General features: G+C 39.8%; 1 protein-coding gene across 1 annotated transcript in view; it reads left to right on the top strand.

Annotated features, from left to right (window-relative positions):
* The first annotated feature begins 13,290 nt into the window (after window positions 1-13,290).
* syt6a (synaptotagmin VIa) overlaps window positions 13,291-22,826 on the top strand; it is a 101,059-nt gene continuing 91,523 nt past the window's right edge. Inside the window, exon 1 of the mRNA XM_075475278.1 lies at window positions 13,291-13,532. Within this exon, the coding sequence (XP_075331393.1) occupies window positions 13,376-13,532 (157 nt within the window). The 5' untranslated portion in view covers window positions 13,291-13,375. The remainder of the gene's footprint in view (window positions 13,533-22,826) is intronic.

Raw genomic sequence — 22,826 nt, 5'->3', positions numbered from 1 at the left:
GTGCAGTATACAGTCAAATTGCTCTTAGTCTGCTACTCAGAACAGGGCGGCCAGTGGCGTAAATTTTTTTTTTAGGTTTAAAGGTTTTAAGTTTTTCTTTTTTTTTTTTTTTAGGTTTGACTTGTTGTAGATGATGAACAGTTTGCTCTTCTGGTTGCCCAGTTCAGAGTAGCCTTTAGCTTTAGCTCGCCTCTCAGGAAACCTTCTGCCTCTCCAAACTAATAACACTGCGATTGCTGTTTACTGCAGATAAGACACTGACTATTCATAAGTACTTCACAGACACCTTCTTCTTCAAAAGATTTCTTGAAATTCATCCTGTGTGGGTAATAAATGGCTTTAAAGCCAAAGACTAGTAGTCGTTAAAATGCCTTCCTTGCAATTAAAAATTTGTCATTCCACATCATGTATAGGTGAATTACTTAACCGGAGGATCATCTGGTAACTGGGTTGAAGGGATTGATCGCAACAATCCCTTCAATGCCAGTCAAGATCATTTCTTCTTAACCACTGACTCAGATCCTTGCCAATAAAACCAACTGTAATCTCCCAGCCAAACTTCCGTTCATTATTGCATCCATTCTTCCACTCCACTGGATGCAATAATGGCCATTTACCTGCCCATTTCACAGCTGAAATAATTCAGATTTTACTGAATAGGTCTTGGAGCCTCCCTTGATTCAGCTCATATCTTGATGGTAAAACACTATTCTGCAAAGAATAGTCTCCAGTGAAGATTATGGTATTTCTCTCATACTGGCTGCTCCCTACAGGCTCTGTCTAACTGTGACTTGTAAACAGACAGAGCATCCCTTTCTAAACCTCTAAGTCTCCAGCAATGATCCACGATATGTAACTGAAATCTATCTAAAAACCGTAAGTTTGATGGGTTGATTTCTTTGTAACATTTGAGAGAATGTTTGCGTTTGTGTTTTTTAGCATATTTCTCATTTAAAACACCATTACAAGAGTACGCATGGGCCAACAGTGCTGTTTCATCCCTCAGGCCCCATTTTTATTTAGTTGCTCATACTACTACACTACACTGTGACAAAGCAAATTGATTTGTTACGGCATCTGAAATGAGCATTGTATGCGGAAGTTCTTAAGTGAGATTTACACTACATGAAACTTAAGTTTGCGGTTCTGAAGGCCTAATAAGGGGATTTTGTATTATGCAACAGGAATTCAAACTGTTCTACACGATAAACCGACAGGATTGAAAAGGAAATTCGGCATGAAACATGAAAATGCTCCTTACAAAAACGCTTAATTTCATGTCTGTATTTCAAGACCCAGAGAATAGATCAAAGTTAGCATTGATCCTCTCCGCCTTCATTCACTCTCACATCAAGAGAAGCACTCTGTTCGAATAAACTGCTGGAAACACCTGAGGAGCTGCCACATGTACATACAAGTGTTTTTCTCCGCGCTTTGATTTCCTTTTAATGTTGACAGACTTTGGTATTGTGGTCACTTCACCCAACAGGCCAGGAAAACAGTTAAACTGCGTTTATTCAGTACGCTTCATTGAGATCAAAATGCCTTTTGCCAGAGAAACCTGGGAAACAAGATCACACGGTCAAAAAAGTCAAAACAACACATGCAAAGACAGTAATCAAACCAGTCAAAGATGTTATTCACAATATGAGCCACTAAAGCTTTAAAGTCTCAGAGGAAAGTGTGTCTCTAATTTAAACTGTCATTTCACTAATGAGTTGCAATACACTGGAGAGAAGTCTTACCCAGTTGAGTGGTGATACGAAGGACTTTTGAAGCTAATATGTGATCTGTATCTGAACACAACTAAGGATGCCAAATTTTCTTTCTCATGAATGAAGACAAAAAAAAAACAAGCTGATGATTTGTAAACACTGCAGATGACCAACTAACCTTTTCATGTTGCTCAATGAGGTGAGCATGAATGCTGCCTGCAATCATAAAGTGAATGTTGCTGTGGTAGACAGCTTCCACTGGACTGTCAGCCAGTGACAGCACTATGAACAACATAAGTAAACAGTTTGGTGGATTGTAGGAGAATGAATTGCAAGGATCCAAGTCAAACAAAAGAACTCTTTCTACCTTCAGTGCTGAGATCCTTTATAGTGGCACCAATGTTGTTGCATACGTACAGAATTTTAAGCAGTCAAAGGCAAACACATATTGAAATGTATTCTTATAAACTGCACACTACTGGTACAGCAACTTGTCTCCTCAGTTCCCAAACATGTATGGACTGTTGTTAAAGAAGAAGGAATGCTACGTTGTTTGGATTAATTCATCCATACAACCTTTTGCCACTGATTTTCATCCCAGTTTGTGTGTGACTGGAGACCATTTATTATGAGACTTCGGCAACATGGGACGGATCTTCTGAAGGCCCAGATACATTTGTCAGATCCTCTGACAGGTTTTTGCTGGATTTTTTTTCTGAAAAGGACATTGCTTTTAGTTACTATTCATCTTCTCTAGACAGTCTTTTTTGACCTACTTCTTTTTTTGGTTCCCCACTTGCAGGTCTCTCAAACATTTTAAGGACACTGCACAAAGTGCCAAGATATGCCAAATATTTGGCAAGTAGATTTTTGAGAATCACCTTGTAGGTTGAAAGATACTTTTGTTTTCCTATAGAATTGTGTTATCATTGGACCTCTTTTTTTTCATACACAACACTAGCCTGATTAACATAGACTTTCAAATCTCTTCGAGATTCTGGTCTGACCAAGACCATAACGAATACGATTCGAAATGGCCTGGTCAACCCGCCTCCCTCGGCTTGCTACTGGTTGTGGCCAGAAAAGGCTGTGCCTAAGCTTAAGCCAATCACACCACTCTTTCCTCTGACGTATGATTTAGCTACCAGCGGGGCTAACTGGTAGATTAAACTCTTACCAAAGCCAGTATCAAGGCGAAACGTCTTTCCTGTCAAGAAATGATTCAAGGGCTATTCTTTGCTCGATTTTTAACGAGAATCTCCCGTCGAACACTTTCATTACAGCATCTACAGCAGTGTCAAAAGCTTGACGCTGCTCCATGTTGATATTGAATGAAGCGCTTCCGTGTACAATCCATGGGTTGAGTGGCAGTTCAACCACGTCACTACCTTGAACACGCCTCTACCCTGGGCCGTGGGCGCTGCTCAAAGTTGATTGCTTCCCGACAAAGTGGGTGGAGTTCCCATTTTTTCGGGAACTCGAATCCACCTGAATGAGCAGTTTGCCTGAGTAAGTGTAGCAGAGCCGAAGGTGTTGCGTCACTGCGAGGGCGGAGCCTGGGTAACACAACACTGGATCATCCATTGAGTTAGGTGCCTTTTTATGCTATAGTGGGTCTGTGCTAGGTGGCTTAACATACAAACATATTCACCTAATAATGGTAAAGTATGGTATGGCACAGTTTAGGATCAGACAGCACATTTACTTAATTCATAGTCATTAAAGCCTAACATAAATGACAATAATAAGGAAAACGTTTTGGACTTAACCACAGAGTTTTGAATATGTACCGGTTAGAGAGACTGCATCCAGGTCCTTTGTGTCACGATCATGCTTGGCTGTGGTGTTTGTTCGGTTACTGGGTCTTAGGCGGGTTGAGCAGGTTTACCAGGAAGCCCGAGGTGGAGTCTGGTTCAGCTCCTGCACTCTCACCTGTTTCTCATCTGCGCTCGTCAAGACGCCTTCTTAAACATCTGCAGGAGCAACCAGTCTTTGCCAGATTGTCTCACGACTTCTGTGCTTCTTTCTGAGAAAATCCTACGTGTATTTACCTTGTGTTCCTAGTGTCTGTTCCTCTGTTGCTTGCCTCGCTCTGGATTTCCAAGCTAAAGGATGTAGCATTCTCTTGTGGATTCCAAGACACCTGCCTGCTCACTACCTACCTGCTCACCCCACCGTTGATTCAGTTCCCTCTGCACCACAGCCAGCATTCTCCTCTCCACTCTAGAACTCTACCTGGACTCAGTAAGGAAAAAAACATTCTTTTTCCTGGATAAATTATTCTCTCTGATTCTCAATAACCATCTCCCTCTCTTCTCAGTCACCCGTTCCTCTGGATCCACTCACCGGCTCAAGGCATCACCTATCTTTAAATAAACCTTGTCTTTTACTCAAATCTGTCAGCGTCTGTTCTTGAGTCCTCTTTGTGAGTCAGCCCGCCTTTAGCCATGAAACTTTGTTAATCTGTACAGTGACATTCCAGATATGCGAATTGAGGGGCCTCCATTACCCCAAAAAACAAACCGAAAAAAAAAAGTTGACGCAGGTGGAATGTTGCACAATTTTGTTTGATCCTAACGTTGCTTTCACTGAATTTGTGAAGTTTTATTTGCAGAATGATTAAAAGTTATAACAGTAAATGCCACCAAAGGTAGCCTAAAACCTTGACTCACTAGTCTTTTCTTTTTCTTTTTTTAAAAAACGGGCAAAAAGAAAACAGACTTCTACAAAGTGCCAAACACTGAAATTTAGGCTACGGCTACACGAAAACGTAACAAGGTTTTTTTTTAAAACGGGTACGAAAATTATTGCGACCACACAGGAAAGCTTCTGTGTCCACATGGAAACGCCACGCTTGCTGAAAACGATGCAGTACACACGAAACACCTCTAGGTGAGCTGTAAGCCACCCCCACCGGTTACACCAGAACAATAGAAGAAGCAATGCGCATGCGTGTACGCCCCTACTTCTACCAGCGCGAAGCTCACGTTGTTCCTTCAACAATGCCGCTGTAGTTAGCAGTGTCTGCAGCAGTGCTAACATCAATGTTGTGGGGTCCATGATGATCGCTGTCTGTCCTTGTTGTGTTGTCTTCTTCTTCCGGATTTTGAATGGAAGCCGCTTTTTGTTCTGGTCACTGACGTATGTGTATACGTCACTGGCGTTGGCCATGTGGCTGTGACGCAGATGTAAACGAATCCGTTTTGGCTGTAACAATGGAAACAAAACGACGCCGTTCTCAGATCTTCCCACTCTGGAACCCATTCTCCAAAACTATCGTTTTTGGGGAACGCCGGCTCCGTGTGCCCGCGACAGCCAAACGATAAACAAAAGTATCGTTTACAGTGAAAAACGTTTTCGTGTAGCCGTAGCCTTAAACCCCAGTAAGGTGCCAAATGTGACACGCACACATTTGTGACATGTGACAAAAAAGTCAAGTCAACTTTGGATGGAATTGCCTTTAATCTCTTATTCTAATTAGGCTTCAGCCAAACATAGGCCACAGTAAAACACAGAGCATTACTTTAGTGTTGCTAAAACACATTACAGTATAAATAGCTAAAATGATGTGCATTCATTTTAAACTCAACTTGTCTCAAGTCCACAGTATCAGAGGTTGAGGGGTCTGTTGATGCATCACCGTTTGTGACAGTTTCTGAAACTTACGGTTCACAAGTTAGCTTTGCTATTATTTGACAGCCTATCCTTATGAACCTAGGACATTGAGTCTACTAAGTTAGACTATTAGCCTAATTATGTTATGGCCCATTAATAAATATTAATTGAATTTTTAATTTGGTATACTATTGCAATGGTGTGGTAGGCTATGCAAAAAAAAAAAAAAATAGACTTTACCTCATATTACAGATGAGGCATCATGTTATTTCTAATGTTGTGTTATGCCGTTTTTAGCACAGACAATCGCGGTAGTATTGAAGTGTTTTATAACCACCACAGGAGTTCATTTATGTGCTATTTGCTTTCACATTTGGGCTCATCTTTCTTGGGAAAGAATTTGGTCAGCAGTTGCTTTCCCCCATTTCCTTTTTTTTCTCTCTTTCCTGCCTCTGTTTCCTTTTTTGAAAACCTGATTTTGCTTTCTTGACATCATTTTCAACGTATTGCGCACCACTGCTTCAGCAGAATGAACACTGAGTTAAATGTGCGCGCTTAAGAAAATAAATGCGCACACCTAAAAAGACAGACAGATTAAACTATTTCGTGCAAGGGGTGAGGCTGTTTGTACTCAGACACTATAGGACACAAAATTCAATCCATCAATCAACCGATTTATTTACCCAAAACATTGCCCCCCCCGCAACTTGGGGCCCTGTTAAGGGGTTGTTTCCCCCTTTTCAGTTATTTGTTGCGTATAAATAAACTTTGCCACAGAGTTTCTCAATAATAAGTATGCAAAGTGGATTGGATAATGAAGTGGTAAGTTTGCCACCTTTCATGTGAGTGACCTGGTTTCAGATCCCCTTGCCAGGAAAGACCCTCTTACCCTACCAGTGTACGTCGCTTTGGATAAAAGTGTCTGCCAAATACATAAACACATGTAAAGTACTGACTCTTCTACTTGGTAGTACAGACTTAACAAGTTCAACTCAGAAGTACTTACTTGGACGGGAGGTCAGCAGGACTGGGCTCAGGAGTCTGTCCTACACTCAATTTGTCACGTTTGCAGTGATATGAAGATGTAAAAGTGAAATGATATTGAATGTTCCTCTTAAAGGTTAATTATTCAAAATGCTGATTTAAAATATACATTTTCACTGTAGCAACATGCCTATAATAATAATAATAGTATAATAATATTATAAAAAATTATAATTTGAACCAGTTCATTTAAAAAAAAATTGAGCTGGTTTGATTATTATTATGACAAGGAATTATATAAACAGAGAAAATAATAATAATAATGGTTTATGGTCACTGTTGAATTTTAAATCAATTGATCATTTAAAAAGACTTTTTATATTTCCCTAACATATGAACATGTCTGTAAACTAGTGACTTAAATTTACTGTGAAACTACCTTCAGACTAACTTTTACTAAGAAATCATTTTCTGGGTCATGTTTATTGATTGCCTTTGTATGTGATTTATTGAGCTAGCTTACATACAAGTAAAGAATGATAGAAGGGGATGAGAGGTTTTAACAATCAAACATTTAAATGGAAATTTGTTTCATGAGGATGAAAGAGTTTCTCATACATATCTGCCTCTATTAGTACACTGTATCTATACATCCAACATATGGTAAATGGACTGTACTTGTATAGCACTTTTCTAGTCTAGCTGACCACTCAAAGCGCTTCTAACACTACATGCCACATTCACCTATTCACACACACTCATACAGCACGTCTACGTCTATACACACTACGTGCTTTCTAATCATTCACACAAACATTCATACACCAACGGATTTATCGCTAGGCAACGTGGGGTTCAGGGTCTTGCCCAAGGACACTTCGACATGTAGCCCATGGAAGCCGGAGTCGAACCACTGACCTTCCGATTGGTGGGTGCCTGCTCTTCCTCCTGAGCTACAGCCGTCCAAATCTATATCTACAGTATATCAACACTCACTAAAAATGACTGACACAAGATTATCATTATTTATTTTCATTATTACCAGTTACACACACATGTTCATCAGTGTTGGATCTATCTTGGACCTGTGGTAGTAGACTACAAACAACGTTTTAAATAAGCCACAGAACAATCAGAAGAACAGTATCCCTCTCTGTCATATCATCATTTATCAAACAAGAAAAATTCAATAAAAAAAACGAAAAACGTTTAAATCCATTAACAGTTCATACATTATACAGGTAATGAATAGCTTAAACACAAAAGTAACAACATGTTCAATACGTTTCAGAAAGGAGGAGGAGGAGGAGGCGGTGGAACCTACTACGAGGCGTGACTTGGATAAAGGAACAGAAGATCACAAGCAGCCGTTAGGAGACTGACTGGAGCTGTGAAGTCGTTTCTCCTCCTGCAGGGCAAACATGACAAGATGATGGAGAGCGTCTCCTGTCTGTGTTATGTTTACTTCAACATGCAATAAATAAAGTTTGCTGGAAAATTTTTTTAGTTCTGCTGGAACAGAAAGAGACTTTTAAATGACAGTAAATCATCTTTTTGTAAGCTCTCTGACAGTGTTAACATTTCTGATGCTATGCCTGTTTGCAACTTTTGTTTTTCTTGTTAGAAAATGTACTTACATGCCTATAAGGCCCCATCCTTTGATTAAAGTTTTGCCTAAAGATTAGTTTTAATGCAAGGTAATAAGTAGCACACGTGTAATAAATCTGTGTAATGCGAAATAAACACATCTTGAAAATAGGGAATATACGAATTTGAATAATTTGTTCCAAATCACATCGACAATATTCTCATAAAACAGTATAAATACCAAATTAAAAAAGAATGAAGGAATTTAACGATGCTCTCAGCAATTTACTCAGGTGAATACCATTAATTTACTTTCTGAGATCAACACTTACCTGCTACCTGTGCCCAAACCATTTTGGATCTCATGTTCAACACATCAAACAGATAAAAGTGTCACCTCACAGTAAGAAGGTTGCTGGTTCAAATCTTGGCTAGGGTGCATCTGTGTCCCCTCCCCCATGCATGCGTGGAACACTTCAGCTTCCTCCAACAATAAAAAAAGGATATTAGGTTAATTGGTAATTCTAAATTGACCAAGTAAGTTGTGAGCATGCATGGCTGTTTGTCTCTGCATAGACACAGACAACAGAATTGCTATCTCTCCAGGGTGAGATAGCCTCCATAAAATCATCAGAGCAAGTACACTTTTGGGCATTTGGGCCGTACTTGTCTGGATGTGCTATTTAAATTGAGTACTTGGGCAGTAACTGATAAGGTTTCACAAGTTCACATATTGATAAGAGCCCTACCTGCTTGTGCTGATATGCATTCATGAAAGAAAGTGTATTGTTAGGTTTTTGTTTTACTGCTGGTTCACCCTTTTACTTACTTTTTTTCCCCATGTTTATTGAATGCTCTCCCTGCAGATGATTTAGTAAGCTAATTTAGATACATTGCATGCTTGCTATGCTACTACTATGCTAGGATGCTAGTACACTTAACTATGTAGATGCCGATAGCTCAGCACATTTCTTTTTCACTGCTGCATTTTGTTGCAATAAATAGAAGGGTTTACTTAGATGATTCACAGGAGAGGGAGACATTGTGATTGGGATCCCACAGGATCCAACCTCAACTCTCGTGGGAAGGGCAGTAACGGTCAGAAATGAAGCTGGAGCAGGTGGGAGTTGGAATAGGAAAACAGGACCAATCAGTACATTTTGACAATACTCTTCCATGCATGCAATCATGCATTTTAAATGTTGAGATGAATGAAAAATCCTTTTTTTTCATAGACTTTGAAGAAAGACTAGGACACCTGGGAATCTTTACGCATGCAGCAATCACAGTGGAGCTGAAAAATGTAGACATGCTTTTTTTTCCTGAGGTAAATGGTGGAGCAATTACAGTGAATTGAGTGCAAAGCTTTGTAATTTGAAAGTGTGCAGGATTAATTAAAAAAATTCTCCTCTCCTTTGTATTCCGAAAGAGAAAACAAGCTTACCACCATGCCTCATTGGTAAACATCAACAGTGTTATTTTAAGTCCAAAAAAGCATTTGTAAATCTGCCTGATGGAAACCATGAATTGGCCTTAAACAGTTTAAAAAGAAGATCTGTTTCAGTCAGTGCTCTTAATTTCCATGACGAGCAGGTGCATCCTTCTGCTTCTTATCTTTGCCTCACTGAAGGTTTTTCTGTATTAACCTGTAAACCATTTATGAGAATGTTGAGCAGCAGAAGGCTGTTGCCTGAGGATTGATATTTGCGGTAGGAGGCACACAGAATCAACTCCACTGGAATCTTGTGAGCCTTGTTGACAGTTGGCAGGAGTTTGGTTAAACCCCTCATCTCAGTGACATAGAGACATGTTTAAATGAGATACTGTTCTGTGTGTATTTCCCCAGGACACAGAATAATAATGCTGATCCTATCCATACCAAAGCTGATGTCATTGTTCTTCACCAGCGTGCTGTGTGCTCAGGCTTACCGAGACACACTGTTATTCAACCTCTTAAGTATTTTAAGATCCTTTATAAGGGCCTTTGGAAAATAGCATGTCTGTATGTCAGTGTTGAATTATTTGGCAAATCAGTCTGCTCACAGATCATGTGAAGCTTCAGATGCTTCTTACACATTTTAAGATGTGTTCATAATGAGCTTAACTATGAGTCAGAGTAGAAATTTTTGTTGCCCCGCAGCCGATGGAAATCTTTGATTAACACATCATGACAATGAAACTCACACTCACACTGGAGGACACACTGATACACGCTCACTGTATGTTGCAGAAGTCCTGCTGTCATGCCCTGCAGGACAAGTTAAAAGTACTGATGTTGATTAGCATAGCTTTGAGTGAGCCAGCCCTTTGTCATGCATTTAACACGATGAATCAAGTTCGACATCTGCAGCCACCGGGCTGCCATCCCTGAAAGATTTGCCACAGATGAAAATGATTTGCATATCAAACCGAAGACCTCATTTGCGTCTGCCCCCTCATTTGCTGTGAAAAATATGCCCGCACCTGCTTCAAAAGTACCAATACGATCATCTCAACATTCCTCATTTATTTCTGGTTTATAGGCAGAATCCTTAATGACTATAGAGAGTTTTGAATCTGCTAGATTATTAGTTGGCCTTACCATTAAGCACAAGCTCTCTCAGTAACTGTCTTGATTATCACATTTATTTTCCATTATCAAAACTCGATCACCCATTTGTTTTCCTTTCAGCACTTCTGTGGTTGCAGAGCTCTAAACTATTTGGAAATGGAAGTACTTTCTTAAGAGGGACAGTTTTTAATGATTGTTGCAGCAGATCTTCATGAATAATGAATGAAAATGATAGAATATTCTTTGCAGCAAGACCTGAGCTCTTTAATCACTGTTTTATTTTTTCTTGATTTTGTAGAGGTTGCTTATTCTTTCTTTTTTTCTTTCCACACTATGTATCAGGTGTTACCATTTTTCTTTTTCAGCTGTAATATATATACTATGATTTCCTTTTTCTGATTTTTATCTGCAGAGTATATTGTTTACCTACACTCAAAGATAGAATTTTTTATTAAAGGGGACAATAAGTAAGAAGCTTCAAACTTTTTTAGGTAACAGCGCATGATCTTTTTCGTGTCAGGTTATTTCCTGGCTATCTCAAAGTGATAGAATAGGAGTTAACAAGAAACCATTACATGCAGTCATATTATGGTTGGACATCCCTGAACAAAATGTTTCTAAGTAACATTACTGCACAAGGGAGATCCCAGGTCAGTTTCTTTTATCGTTAGAACATCATGATTGCATTGGTGGTTTCAGCATATCTGGAGTTCATTTCTGTGTCAGTTGTTTTCACTGTAAGCTTCTGAATACAGGTATTGAACTTTAATATATCAACAAGGAAGCACAGCAAATGAAAGGATGGGAGTTGGTATCAGGTGCAGCAGAAGCAGCAATGTAAATGACACTTTTGAAAACCCGATGCCAGAAGCAATCTCGTATTTGCCTGTTAATCAGGATTTCCCAGGAACAGTACATCCAATCAACTGGAGCAAGACGTAGAGCAGACCCCAGGTCCAACCTCTCACGGAGGCGATCTAACAACAATAGTCCACCATTGTAGAAGCCCATTTATATTCATAACTTAGTTTAAGTAGGTTAAGGAGGAGAGTCAAACAGTGTCTTGATAAAGGTAGAAAATCATTTTTCAGAAGCCTTATTCGTCACAGTTTATTCACTTACTGTAGTAATTACATTCAATTAATAGATAGGTTCAAGCAAGTTCTCTTGTAATTCAGTGTTAGAAGTTAAGTTAGTTCCAATTTCTCTCTCATGGCATTTATTGAAATATATATATACGTTCAGACACAATATGAGGAGTGAATTTACATTCTGTCTTGAGAGGTTTGTGTGAAAGTAGCACAGTAGTCAACAAATAAAGATGTTGTAGTTGAGCTTCATCACCTGCAGTGTCCTAACAGATGCATTAGGGAGCTTTCACAGTTGTACACAGTTGCAAAGTTGCATCTAATCATATTATGTCATTGTCCATCACCTACATATTAACATCTGACACTATCCTGGTTTCATGAAGTCAGTTTGTAGTTATTCCTGGTGGTATTTTTTCAGTTCTGGGAAAATTATTAAAAACGAATTCTGCATTCTGGTGTGTGCACTGTGTTTGGGCCCAATTACTATATTTAAACAGATTTGATAAAGCATGGTGAGCAATGCCAGCAGACTCTGCTTTCAGGGGCTAGGCGGCTTGTCTTGCTTAACAAACATGTTAATATGTGAAAGCAGTTAGCAATCTGTTCGCCATTTCATGGAGACTTTAATAGAGACATGCACTTTTTTCAAAAGAAACCCCAATTTTGAATGTAATTTTAAAATTTCACAGTCACTGTTTAACAGCTCCTTTATCAGCCCCGTATTTACAGCTCTGGTCACAGCAGCCAATAAATTCACCTCAGGCTACTACACTCCAAAGTGATACTAAAGACACTTGCCAACGATTTTATTCCCCTCGTCTGCAGTTTTGCAACAAATACTTTTTACTGGTCCGTCTTTGTGTTTTCAATTGTGGGTGCCAGTAATGCTGAGTTAATTAGAAATGGGAATTTGGAATGTCAAACATTTAACTGCAAAAAAGATAAAGAGAAAATGCAGAGTAGCAGAGTAGTTTTTCATGACATGTTCCCTTTAATACTATACGTTTTACATTTTCCCAAATGGTGATAAAGTTAATATATTATTTTGACCAGCTATTTGATCCTAATAAAATGCCATTTGAGGGTGCATCTGCATCCATAAGTGACTAGTTGAACACAGAATGTGCAGCCTCACTCTCTTTGTGCAGTTTTGTCTTTTCATACAAACAGTTCAGCCATCAACATTACACACTGTAAACACTCAGGGATTACAGCCAGTGCTGTGGGTGGGAGCAGGGAGACCTCAGCTCAGGGGAGATTTATCACAGGAGATTCTCTGAACTCCAGGGACCATCTATGTCAGTCGATCTGAGAAAAACAAGTCTGGTGGTCATTATGAGGGTTATGTTTTTTTTTTCTTTCTTCTTCTTTTTTAAGGTGGTGCCTTGTCAGTTTGCACTGAGGGGCTGTAGGTATCATTTTTTTTGCCATTTCATAGCCCGTAAAGTTTTTTTCCTTGATTACTGTGGCTTGCTTTCTTTGCATAAATATGATGCAATAATTCTGTCCTTATGTCACCTGGAGGCAAGAGTGATTCATTAAGTCTACAAACACTGTTGTACACAAACACACATTTGCATGGAATATCTAACACGTGTTCACACAACACTGGCTCGGCTTACTCACACACACATCAAACACCCACACACGTGCACACCAACTTGTGTGTATCTGTGGGGAAACAATGTTGAGAGACTGTGGAAGAAGGAGAAGAATCGGCCGTGTAAGGAGACAAGTTGCATTTATCTTGTGCATGCTAAGCTGCTGCGCGCGTGTGTGGGTGTGTTAGTCCCCTTGGATGAGCACACACGGCTGAGGATGCAGCTGGGAGCATGAGTTCTGACCGAGAGGAGTATGACATGGTCTGTCAGAAAGCTGTGACCCTAATTGTTGACCTTTGCCTGCACAACAGCACCCTGTTGGATCAGGACACCTGTCAGGATTTCCTCTTTGTATTGACCAGCCAGGGCTCTGACCACAAAGAATTGGGTAAGTAATATAATTAACTCCTGCTGTACAGAATATTGCACGTAAGGCAGTGGCTCTCCTTATGTGCCCTTAAGAGTCTTTGTTCCCTGATGAAGGGCTAATTTAAAGGATTTGCTGAATGCTTTTTTATGGATGCGAGTGGCAGAGACAAACTACAGTCGGCTGTTTTTGTCATTAAGCATCTGGTTGCGCTTTTTCCTTTTATCCATTACATGTCTGGTCACAGATGGTCGCTCGGACTGAGCTTCGACTGATCGCTCAAAGCCATGAATTCACTCTTTACGAGTTTTGAACCCCAGGGGCACAGGGAGATATAAGTGTAGACAACAATTTTGCATTGACTCCCACTCTGCTTCAGAGAGGAGAGCTTCCAATCTGTGAAGATCAGCAAGAGACAGACTAATGCCATTTGATGCCGTCCTCACAACTAAAACTTACCAAAAAAAGAATGAGAAAAATAAATCCTTTTCAGGATTTTGTGTTTTATCTCTGAGTGAACAACAAATGTGTGCATGTGTGGCAGTAAATGTAAAAGCAGCAAGGGTCTGTGTTTAATTTGCTCTGCAAAGTTTCAAAATCCTTAAAATGATTTCTGATATATTCATGAGGGCTGATTTACACATCTGTTGCAGCCGTGTGTATCTGTTGCTTTGGCAGTTGTTGTGAAATCCATTATCTCTAAAGGAATAATCCTTCTATTGAAGTACATTTTAAATACAGCCACTCAACTACAAGCTCTGCCTGCTAAATTTTGTCTTTAATTAGTTCTACCCCTTCAGTCTGGGAAACTTAATTTAATTTGATATAACAATGCACAAAAAAATAGTCCAGGATATGACTGAAGGCTGTTTAAAGAACTGTTTCATTAGAAAGTTAGAAATGCAGGCTTCCCACAGCCCTGATTATGTAGATTAATCATTTTTAGATACCACTATCTAAACGTCAAAAGGGACACAATTCTATCTGATAACTGATAATTTGTGTGAAAATTGAAAAGGCAAATTTTTAACTGATGCGGAACTGCTGTTTTTAGAATACTAATAGAAGGCTATCAAGAAATACAATTTCATACCAGTTATGAGATCGGTTGCATATAAGATACCCAAAATTGTAGTTTTTGCCATATCCTTTTATTCTATATTTCTACTTCTTATGCATTAGGAGTGATTTGAGGTTATGTGCTTGACAGAAAAATTAGTCTTTAGTTTTGTCAGCAGGTGCACAGCAAAGAGGAAATATTTTTCTTGGCAGATTTTCGAGGATGTTTCCCCATTCACAGAGTGCATGTCACACCAATCCTGACCAAATCCACTGTCACATCACATCATCCTCAGAGGAGGAATTGAACGTACATCACAGTGCCAGTGGCATCCACCACTGAGCTGTGGGGACACTAAATGCCATTGCATGTTACGTAGCCATTGATGTAAATTCTTTCTGCCACGTGGAAGCTAAAGACAAGCTGCTTCTCATAATGTTGGAGAATGTGTAGGTTGGGGGTTGTAGAAAATGTCGTCTTACATGTATTTTTTGTGCAACAATGCGGAAATCCCACAGAGAGCAAATAGGACCTATAATTGAAGATTGCAATGAAACTGACATTAAAATAATTTTCTGCAGACTGGGAAGGTATTGCCTGCAGCTGCAGCCCGGTAAGCCTTTTTGTAAATGAACACATAACTTATTAATCCTCAAAAGTCATAGTGTTTAAGTTTAAAAAACGTCTTCTCACTACACAGCTCCGATTCTAACATGCAAATAGTTGATAGATATAGTAATAACTTTGTTATACAGTAGAGACCTACTGTAATATTTGTTAAGAATAATACAGCTCCATTGAAAAAGATCTCAGCACAGCAACATAGATTCATGATAGCATAGTCTATTTTTGCATCAGATAATTGAATAGCTCAAGAAACACAAAACTTTCCATTAGGGATGTCCTGATCAGGTTTTTTTTGCCCCCGAGTCCAAGTCTGAGTCATTTGATTTTGAGTATCTGCCGGTACCGAGTCCCGATCCGATACTTCTACAGTACATTAAAAATATGAAGAACGACGAAGAATAGGGATGGGAATCGAGAACCGGTTCTTGTTGAGAACCGGTTCCCAGTGTTTCAATTCCTTGGAATCGTTTGGCCATTTTGCAAACAATTCCCTTATCGATTCCAGTGGGCGCGAATGACGTCAATGAGTCCAGCGCAGCCAGCAGTCAACAGTAAACATGGCGCCCAAGCGGTACAAACGCTCGAAAGTTTGATTACACATCCCTAAAAAAGACGACAACAGGGCAACTTGTAAAGTGAATATTTCAACAAAGGGAGGAAATACTACCAACATGCAATAACTATGAAGGAATGTCGCGTTTTCGATCCGCTCCGGACTAACGTTGGTGAATCTGAACCCAGCAGCAGCAACGTTAGCATGTCCTTGGCTAACACTGCAGGTAACTAACTAACTAACTAACTAACTAACAAACACTGCCTATCATGTTAGCGCCATTTGCCTCATTGTAAAACCTGCTGTTAGTAACGGTTAAGGTTAAATGAATGCCTTCTCAGGCATTACATTTAGATGAAATCATGAGAGACAGAGCCTGACTGGCTCAGAGCCAGAGGCTGGTGGTACTACCCCCAGTTCACGTCTACCTCCAGCTTCTCCTTTCACCAGAGCAGGGAAGAGTTAAATTACCCAGGCCATGATAGACCAATGTGGACCTCACCGTTGTTGGGTTTGTAAGGTCATGACTCGTGTTACTTCTAAACTAAACAAAGTTGGTGCTAATCGACCGGTTTGTTGTCCTTTTTCTCCAAATGAGAATCGATAAAGGAACCGATAAAGAACCGAATCGTGGAAAATGGAATTGGAATCGTAAAAATCTTATCAATTCCCATCCCTAGCGAAGAAACAGATCCAGGATGTCCCTGATTTTTTTTTATTTTCTTCACTTATTTTATCATTTAACACTTATAAACAGAGCACTTCTGTGAGGTAGCTTGAACAAAAAAAGTAATCAAGTAATAAACAAATTCTTCACATTGTAGTTTAGTGCAACAATGTCTAATATAAAAACGAGCAGCAGCTCAACTTGAAATACCTGGCAGGTATGTAAACAAATAAGCAAATAAAAGTGCCACAGTGTTATAAAGTAAGGAAGTAATGTGCTTTCTTACTCTGTTCCTCCGGTTTCACAGAAGGAAATGTATGTTTTTCTAGATAGATAGATAGATAAGTACTTTAATCATCCCAATTTGGAAAATTATTGTGTTGCAACAGCGTACAGTATAAAAGATATGAAAACAATAAAAAGGAAAAACAAGCAAATAGAATAGAATGGTTTTCTAGATGAAAACCAACATCTCTACCTTGTCAGGTTTTAGCCTGTTCCTGTTCTCATCAAGGATGTTAGTGATGTCCTTGCCACCTCTTGAAATCCCAAGTTTGCATATCTCACATTTTGCAATCGCAATGTTTTTGTCATCCACTTTAAAATACCTCCACACCGCAAATTTGCGCCCCCCAGCTGCTGCCGTGTTCTGCTTCGCTTGCCGCATGTCATGTCATGCCGCATGCGTTGTTTCTGTGTGGAGTTGAGACCACAGATGTAAAAATTCGGGGAGTTCTGATTATTGTAGTTGGGGAATGATATACACCTTCCTCAGTAGGGATGGGAATTGATAAGATTTTTACGATTCCAATTCCATTTTCGATTCTGCTTAATGATTCGGTTCTTTGTCGGTTCCCTTATCAATTCTCATTTTGAGAAAAAGGACAACAAACCGGTCAATTAGCATCAACTTTGTTTAGTTTAGAAGTAACACGAGTCATGACCTTACAAACCCAACAACGGTGAGGTCCACATTGGTCTATCATGGCCTGGGTAATTTAACTCTTCCCTGCTCTGGTGAAAGGAGAAGCTGGAGGTAGACGTGAACTGGAGGTAGTACCACCCGCCTCTGGCTCTGAGCCAGTCAGGCTCTGTCTCTCATGATTTCATCTAAATGTAATGCATGAGAAGGCATTCATTTAACCTTAACCGTTACTAATACTGTAGCAGGTTTTACAATGAGGCAAATGGCGCTAACATGATAGGCAGTGTTTGTTAGTTAGTTACCTGCAGTGTTAGCCGAGGACATGCTAACGTTGCTAACGTTGCTGCTGCTGGGTTCAGATTCACCAACGTTAGTCCGGAGCAGATCGAAAACGCGACATTCCTTCATAGTTATTGCATGTTGGTAGTATTTCCTCCTTTTGGTGAAATATTCACTTTTCAAGTTGCCCTGTTGTTGTCTTTTTTAGGGATGTGTAATCAAACTTTTGAGTGTTTGTACCGCTTGGGCGCCATGTTTACTGTTGACTGCTGGCCGTGCTGGACTCATTGACGTCATTCGCGCCCGCTGGAATCGATAAGGGAATTGTTTGCAAAATTGCCATACGATTCCAAGGAATTGAAACACTGGGAACCGGTTCTCAACAGGAACCGGTTTTCGATTCCCATCCCTATTCCTCAGTCAAAATAAATGTAATTTGGAGGCAATTTGGAGACCCATCCAAGATGGCGGCTGCGCTGAATGTCAGCTCCAATAGGCAGCGTTAAGGCCTCAGTATGCATCTCCGTCGCTATCCGTCAATCCGACCTCGTGGTCATGGAGAGGCTATTAAACCTTTCGAAGTTCTCCGTCGGGATGTCAGATACGCAAGGCAATTCACCTCCCGATCAGTAGGCGTCACTACGCTAGACGACCCAATCTCGCGACGTCTATCGAGAAAGTCGTTGATTGATTGTTTACTTTCCGACTGCGTTCCACTCCTCACAGTGAACGATGGCGACCGAGAGAGAAAGACTGTTGTTGGAGTTAGAGCTTATTGATATTGAAATGCAAATAATTTTGACCAAATGTTGACCGGTACACAGTAAACTCTTTCAAAAATGGTTGGAGGAAGGAGCTAAACCGGAAAAGTGATTTCGGAAATGATGTTGTTAGCCGACCAATCACAACCCTTGCGGTCTCCGCGAGTCTCCGTCGCCTCGAACGATAGATAGGAATTTTGGCGGATGCACGCAAGCGACGGAGAGCGACGGAGAGCGTCTCCGGGCTCTCCGTTGCTCTCCGTAGCTTTTCCCGGACGACCATAAATCAGGCTTTAAGTATGACCAACTTCACAACACCATTGACTGTGTCGGAGGTTAATTCTATGGGGATTTTCTCGGATGATGCACTGATAAAAATCAGGATTTTAATAAAGCAGAATGACAGTCTGGAAATTATTTAAGGGACTGCAAGTTGACACATAGTAGAAGCTGATTTTCAGTCACAATATCAGATGCGTTTAGCTTAAACAGAAAAATATGTGAACGAGGGCAGCTTTCTTGGGAATTTGGCTCTATTAATATACATTTATGCTTCTCTGTTTTTACAGGAAATTGCAAAAAGATTATACTTTGGAGCATGTGCAGAGAGCCTAGGCCTATTTTACGTTTAGGATTGGCGTATTAACACAATAATTTAAACCTAAACCACATTCTTTTCAAGTGTCATATAAACATGCTAAGCAGCTCAGATGCTGTTCCCATAACAGATGACTGCAAAGCAGATCACACTCTCCACCACAGCAACTTGTGTAGCATTCTTCTTTGCACATTAGCTAGGGCTGTGCTGGGGCATCAGAGCAGAGCTAGCCTTCTTTATCAGTCTGATCAGGTTATTAGAGTCACTGGCTCTGATGCTGATGTCCAGACAAATGGTTGCAAAGCAGATAGCACTTCCCACTGCAGACTTATAGAGGAAATGGAACATCTCACTGTACACACTAAAGGACCTAAGTTTCCTCAAGAATCGATTTTGCTCTATCCCTTTTTATTCCAGGTACACTCAGGCATCTCTAGTCTTTTACCACCTCCACCTCTTCTCCTATGATAGCAATAGCCTTTGGTTTATTCCTGGTCCTCCTAAAATCCACAATCATCTTCTTTTTTTGGTTTACATTCAAGAGGAAGTGATTGTTTCCACACCATGCCACAAAGTGCTCGACCTGTTCCCTATACTCAGCCTATGCGCTCAATATCTGCAGAGTCAGCTGTGCATTTATGGAGATGACAAGACTCAAGTTTTACTGGAGTCCCTTATGATACTTCTGTGCTGCTGACCTCATTCTCATACAATCTCTCAAACTGTGGTCTGTTTGTCAGGTAGTCAATAATCCAGGCGGTTGTAGATACATCTGCCTCTATTGTCTGCAACTTCTCACATAACAATGCTGGCTGTATTGTCTTAAATTCGTATGCAAAAAAAGATGGAACATTGGAGTGTGTGTGGAGTACCAGGGCCCATTTGAGTCTATTTGAACATGTAATCGTAGCCTGGTTTTGAGAATCTTGATTCCATATGATTCTTGTCAGACTAACAATAATTGCATGTGTTTCAAAAGTCCAGTTTTGGTTGGACGAACACAGTAATTGTCTTTTTCAGGTGTCTTGTAAACTTGCTCAGTGTGTCCTGATGTGGGGAAAGATGTTGGAGAGGCTGTGTTAAAATTCACGACTGTGGTGCAGGATGACACTGTAGAAGTGTTACATGAAAGTTGTGGCTCCCAGGAGGGTGTGAGATCTTTATAGCTGGAGGCAGGGGAGGAGAATGCTGAGCATTGCCCTGAACTAAAACTAAACAAATAAACACCAAACTCCCATTTTATAGCTGGAAACAAAATAAGCTTTATGTTATACTGTATCGCTGAGGGTTCACAGTGGTGAGAATTCAAGCAGAGAAGCACACTGTGACAGCTATAACTTAAAAAGTATTTTTGAGATATACAAGCTGCAGTGGTCATGTGAGTTTGACAGTGAGCAAGGAGATGGAGAGGCAATTATTTGAACAGAGCTATCCATCGAGTAATAAAATGTATTTTGTAATTGTTTCCAGTTCAATCTCATGGAAAATACATTGTTGTTCTATGTTTAATGAAACCAGATATACATGAAATCTGTCTATTTCTATTCCAAGTATTTTTATTTGTTAAATTTGTACATTGTCATCAATAACTGATGACATCATGATAATGTGAGGGCAATGGGTAAGCTTGAGCTGACAGTATGCTAAACACGAGGAAGCACGTTTGATTGATTAGCTGAAGTGAATGAAAAAGTCCTTACCTCATTGCCAGTTAGCTTTTGCCCACATGGGTTTGTCCCACCTCTTTCTCATGTTCCTAGCTATATAGTGCATGCACCTATTTCACTGCTCTACCTACACCCACCTCCCCCTATGGAGAAAAATATTCAACATGGAGATATTCAACAAGGCTGCTGATGCTAGCAATGAAGCTATAACAAGTGAATGTCACCTCTAATTAAAGGTTGTTGGTTGCGACGGATATCTTTACGACCTGACTCACACTGCATAGCAGAACAGAGATTAAGCACAGATAAATCAAAAAAAGAATGGATCATGGATTCACTGATAACACAGCTATGGATAAAGTATCATGACCCAACTTAAAGATGGCGATGAAACGGAATAAACTGAATTAATAAAAAGAAGCTTGAGGAAGGTGCATAAAAGGGCCTAACAATTGCATACTTTTTGATGTTGCTGCTTTATGCCAGGACGGTAGTGAAGATGAGTGGGTGACCAGAAGAGATAGAGAGAGAGAGATAGACAGCAAAGCTGAAAGCAACAGGCATCAGGGAAACAGCACAGCTAAAACACAGCACAAACATGTAGGAAAGTGCTGTATTGCCATATTAAGTGAGAGTGCAGCTGAGTCATACTGCTTTCTTTCTGCACATTGTGGATTAGACCTCCAGCTAAAGCAATGAGAGCAATGAGGAGAAATTTGACACATTTTTGGGGTGACTTCAGACCACAGTGGAAATTCAACCTGAGGGAGCTTTTTAATTCCTTGAAAAATAAAAAAAAACTATTGGATACTTTGAGTTGAAATACAGCCTTAGATGCAGTACACTGTGTGCAATATGTATTTACTTGCAGACTTCTTTAACAATGTGCTTTTTTCTAAAATTGATCAGATGGCTGCAAGTTCTGCAATGAAATAAGATGACATTTCCGTGCTAGTCACAGCATCATGTTAGCAGTTACAAGGTGTCGAGCCTCTGACCACTCATCTAAAATGTCAGTGACGGTGACAGTTTTAAATGAATGAAAAATATACTCTGTAATGTTAAAGCCTGAAAAAAACCTCTGCCTGGTAGCTTAGCTAGATTGTTTATTGCCATTTGCAATTATTCATCTTCCTTTTTTACTGTAAGTTGGTTAGTGGCCCCTTCCCTTTCTCCCCATTCCCAATATATGGTGTCATTTGTGTGGCACTCTGAAAGATTTTGACCAGTGGCAGACAGATTGAGAAGCACTATTCATTAAGTCGTCGTGGTTATTTCAGTTCTATCATTCTGCGAGAATAGAAAAACGTGATACTTCAAACACACGATTGGAATATTTTGAAAAGACACAAACAGAAACTCTGCAGAGCTGGGAATTTAAACAGGAACATTCAACAAAATTGTGGTTGTGGGAAAAAACAATTTGGAAATGTTTCTGTTAACTTACTTCAGACCCCCCACCCCCATCTCATTTGATTCCTTTGTTGCATTTTTTTCTTTTAATCTGAAATTGAATTGCTCAAATTACCAAGCACAACTTTTACTCTTAAATTGTCATTCTTTCGGATGGTCTTTCTCACACTGCTTGAGCCTTGCCTTTTGGAAAATGTGAGGATAAGCATCTTTTTCAATTTCCACATTCTCTCCTGTGTGACAGCACAAAACAGTCTGGTTAGGTTTGTGAGTTTACAGCTGATTATATATATCTGCAGCTATCATGTTCACAGCAGCAGAGTCATTTCACCGTTACAAATTCTCTCCAACAAACTCCCCGCTGTTGGCTGAGTAACCCCTCATTCACTTCAAACTGATTATGATGAAATAAGAACGACTAATTAGAAAGCCTGTGACTTCAATTGCCTTGTCCTGATGTGGCAGGGATAATAAGCTGCTGTCTTTATCCACAAATTTGTTGAATCAAAAGCTAGCTGATTGTATTTTAATCAAGTCGCAACTTCAGACCCACCTGCTGTTAAAACCAACAGATGATGTTTTAAGCCAATCCAATCCAATCCAATCCAGCTTTATTTATAAAGCACTTTACATTACCATAAGGACCAAAGTGTTGTACACAATAAATAAAAACAATAAAATTACAAATGCCATCATACAGACACAAAAACATAGAAATCTAAAATCCAAAATACTTTAAAACACATATAACCAGCCATGCAATAA

This window comes from Odontesthes bonariensis, chromosome 10 (assembly GCF_027942865.1).
Source record: "Odontesthes bonariensis isolate fOdoBon6 chromosome 10, fOdoBon6.hap1, whole genome shotgun sequence".
Lineage (NCBI taxonomy): Eukaryota > Metazoa > Chordata > Actinopteri > Atheriniformes > Atherinopsidae > Odontesthes > Odontesthes bonariensis.
Note: the sequence above shows the minus strand (reverse complement) of the source record. Positions and strands in the feature narration are given on the sequence as shown.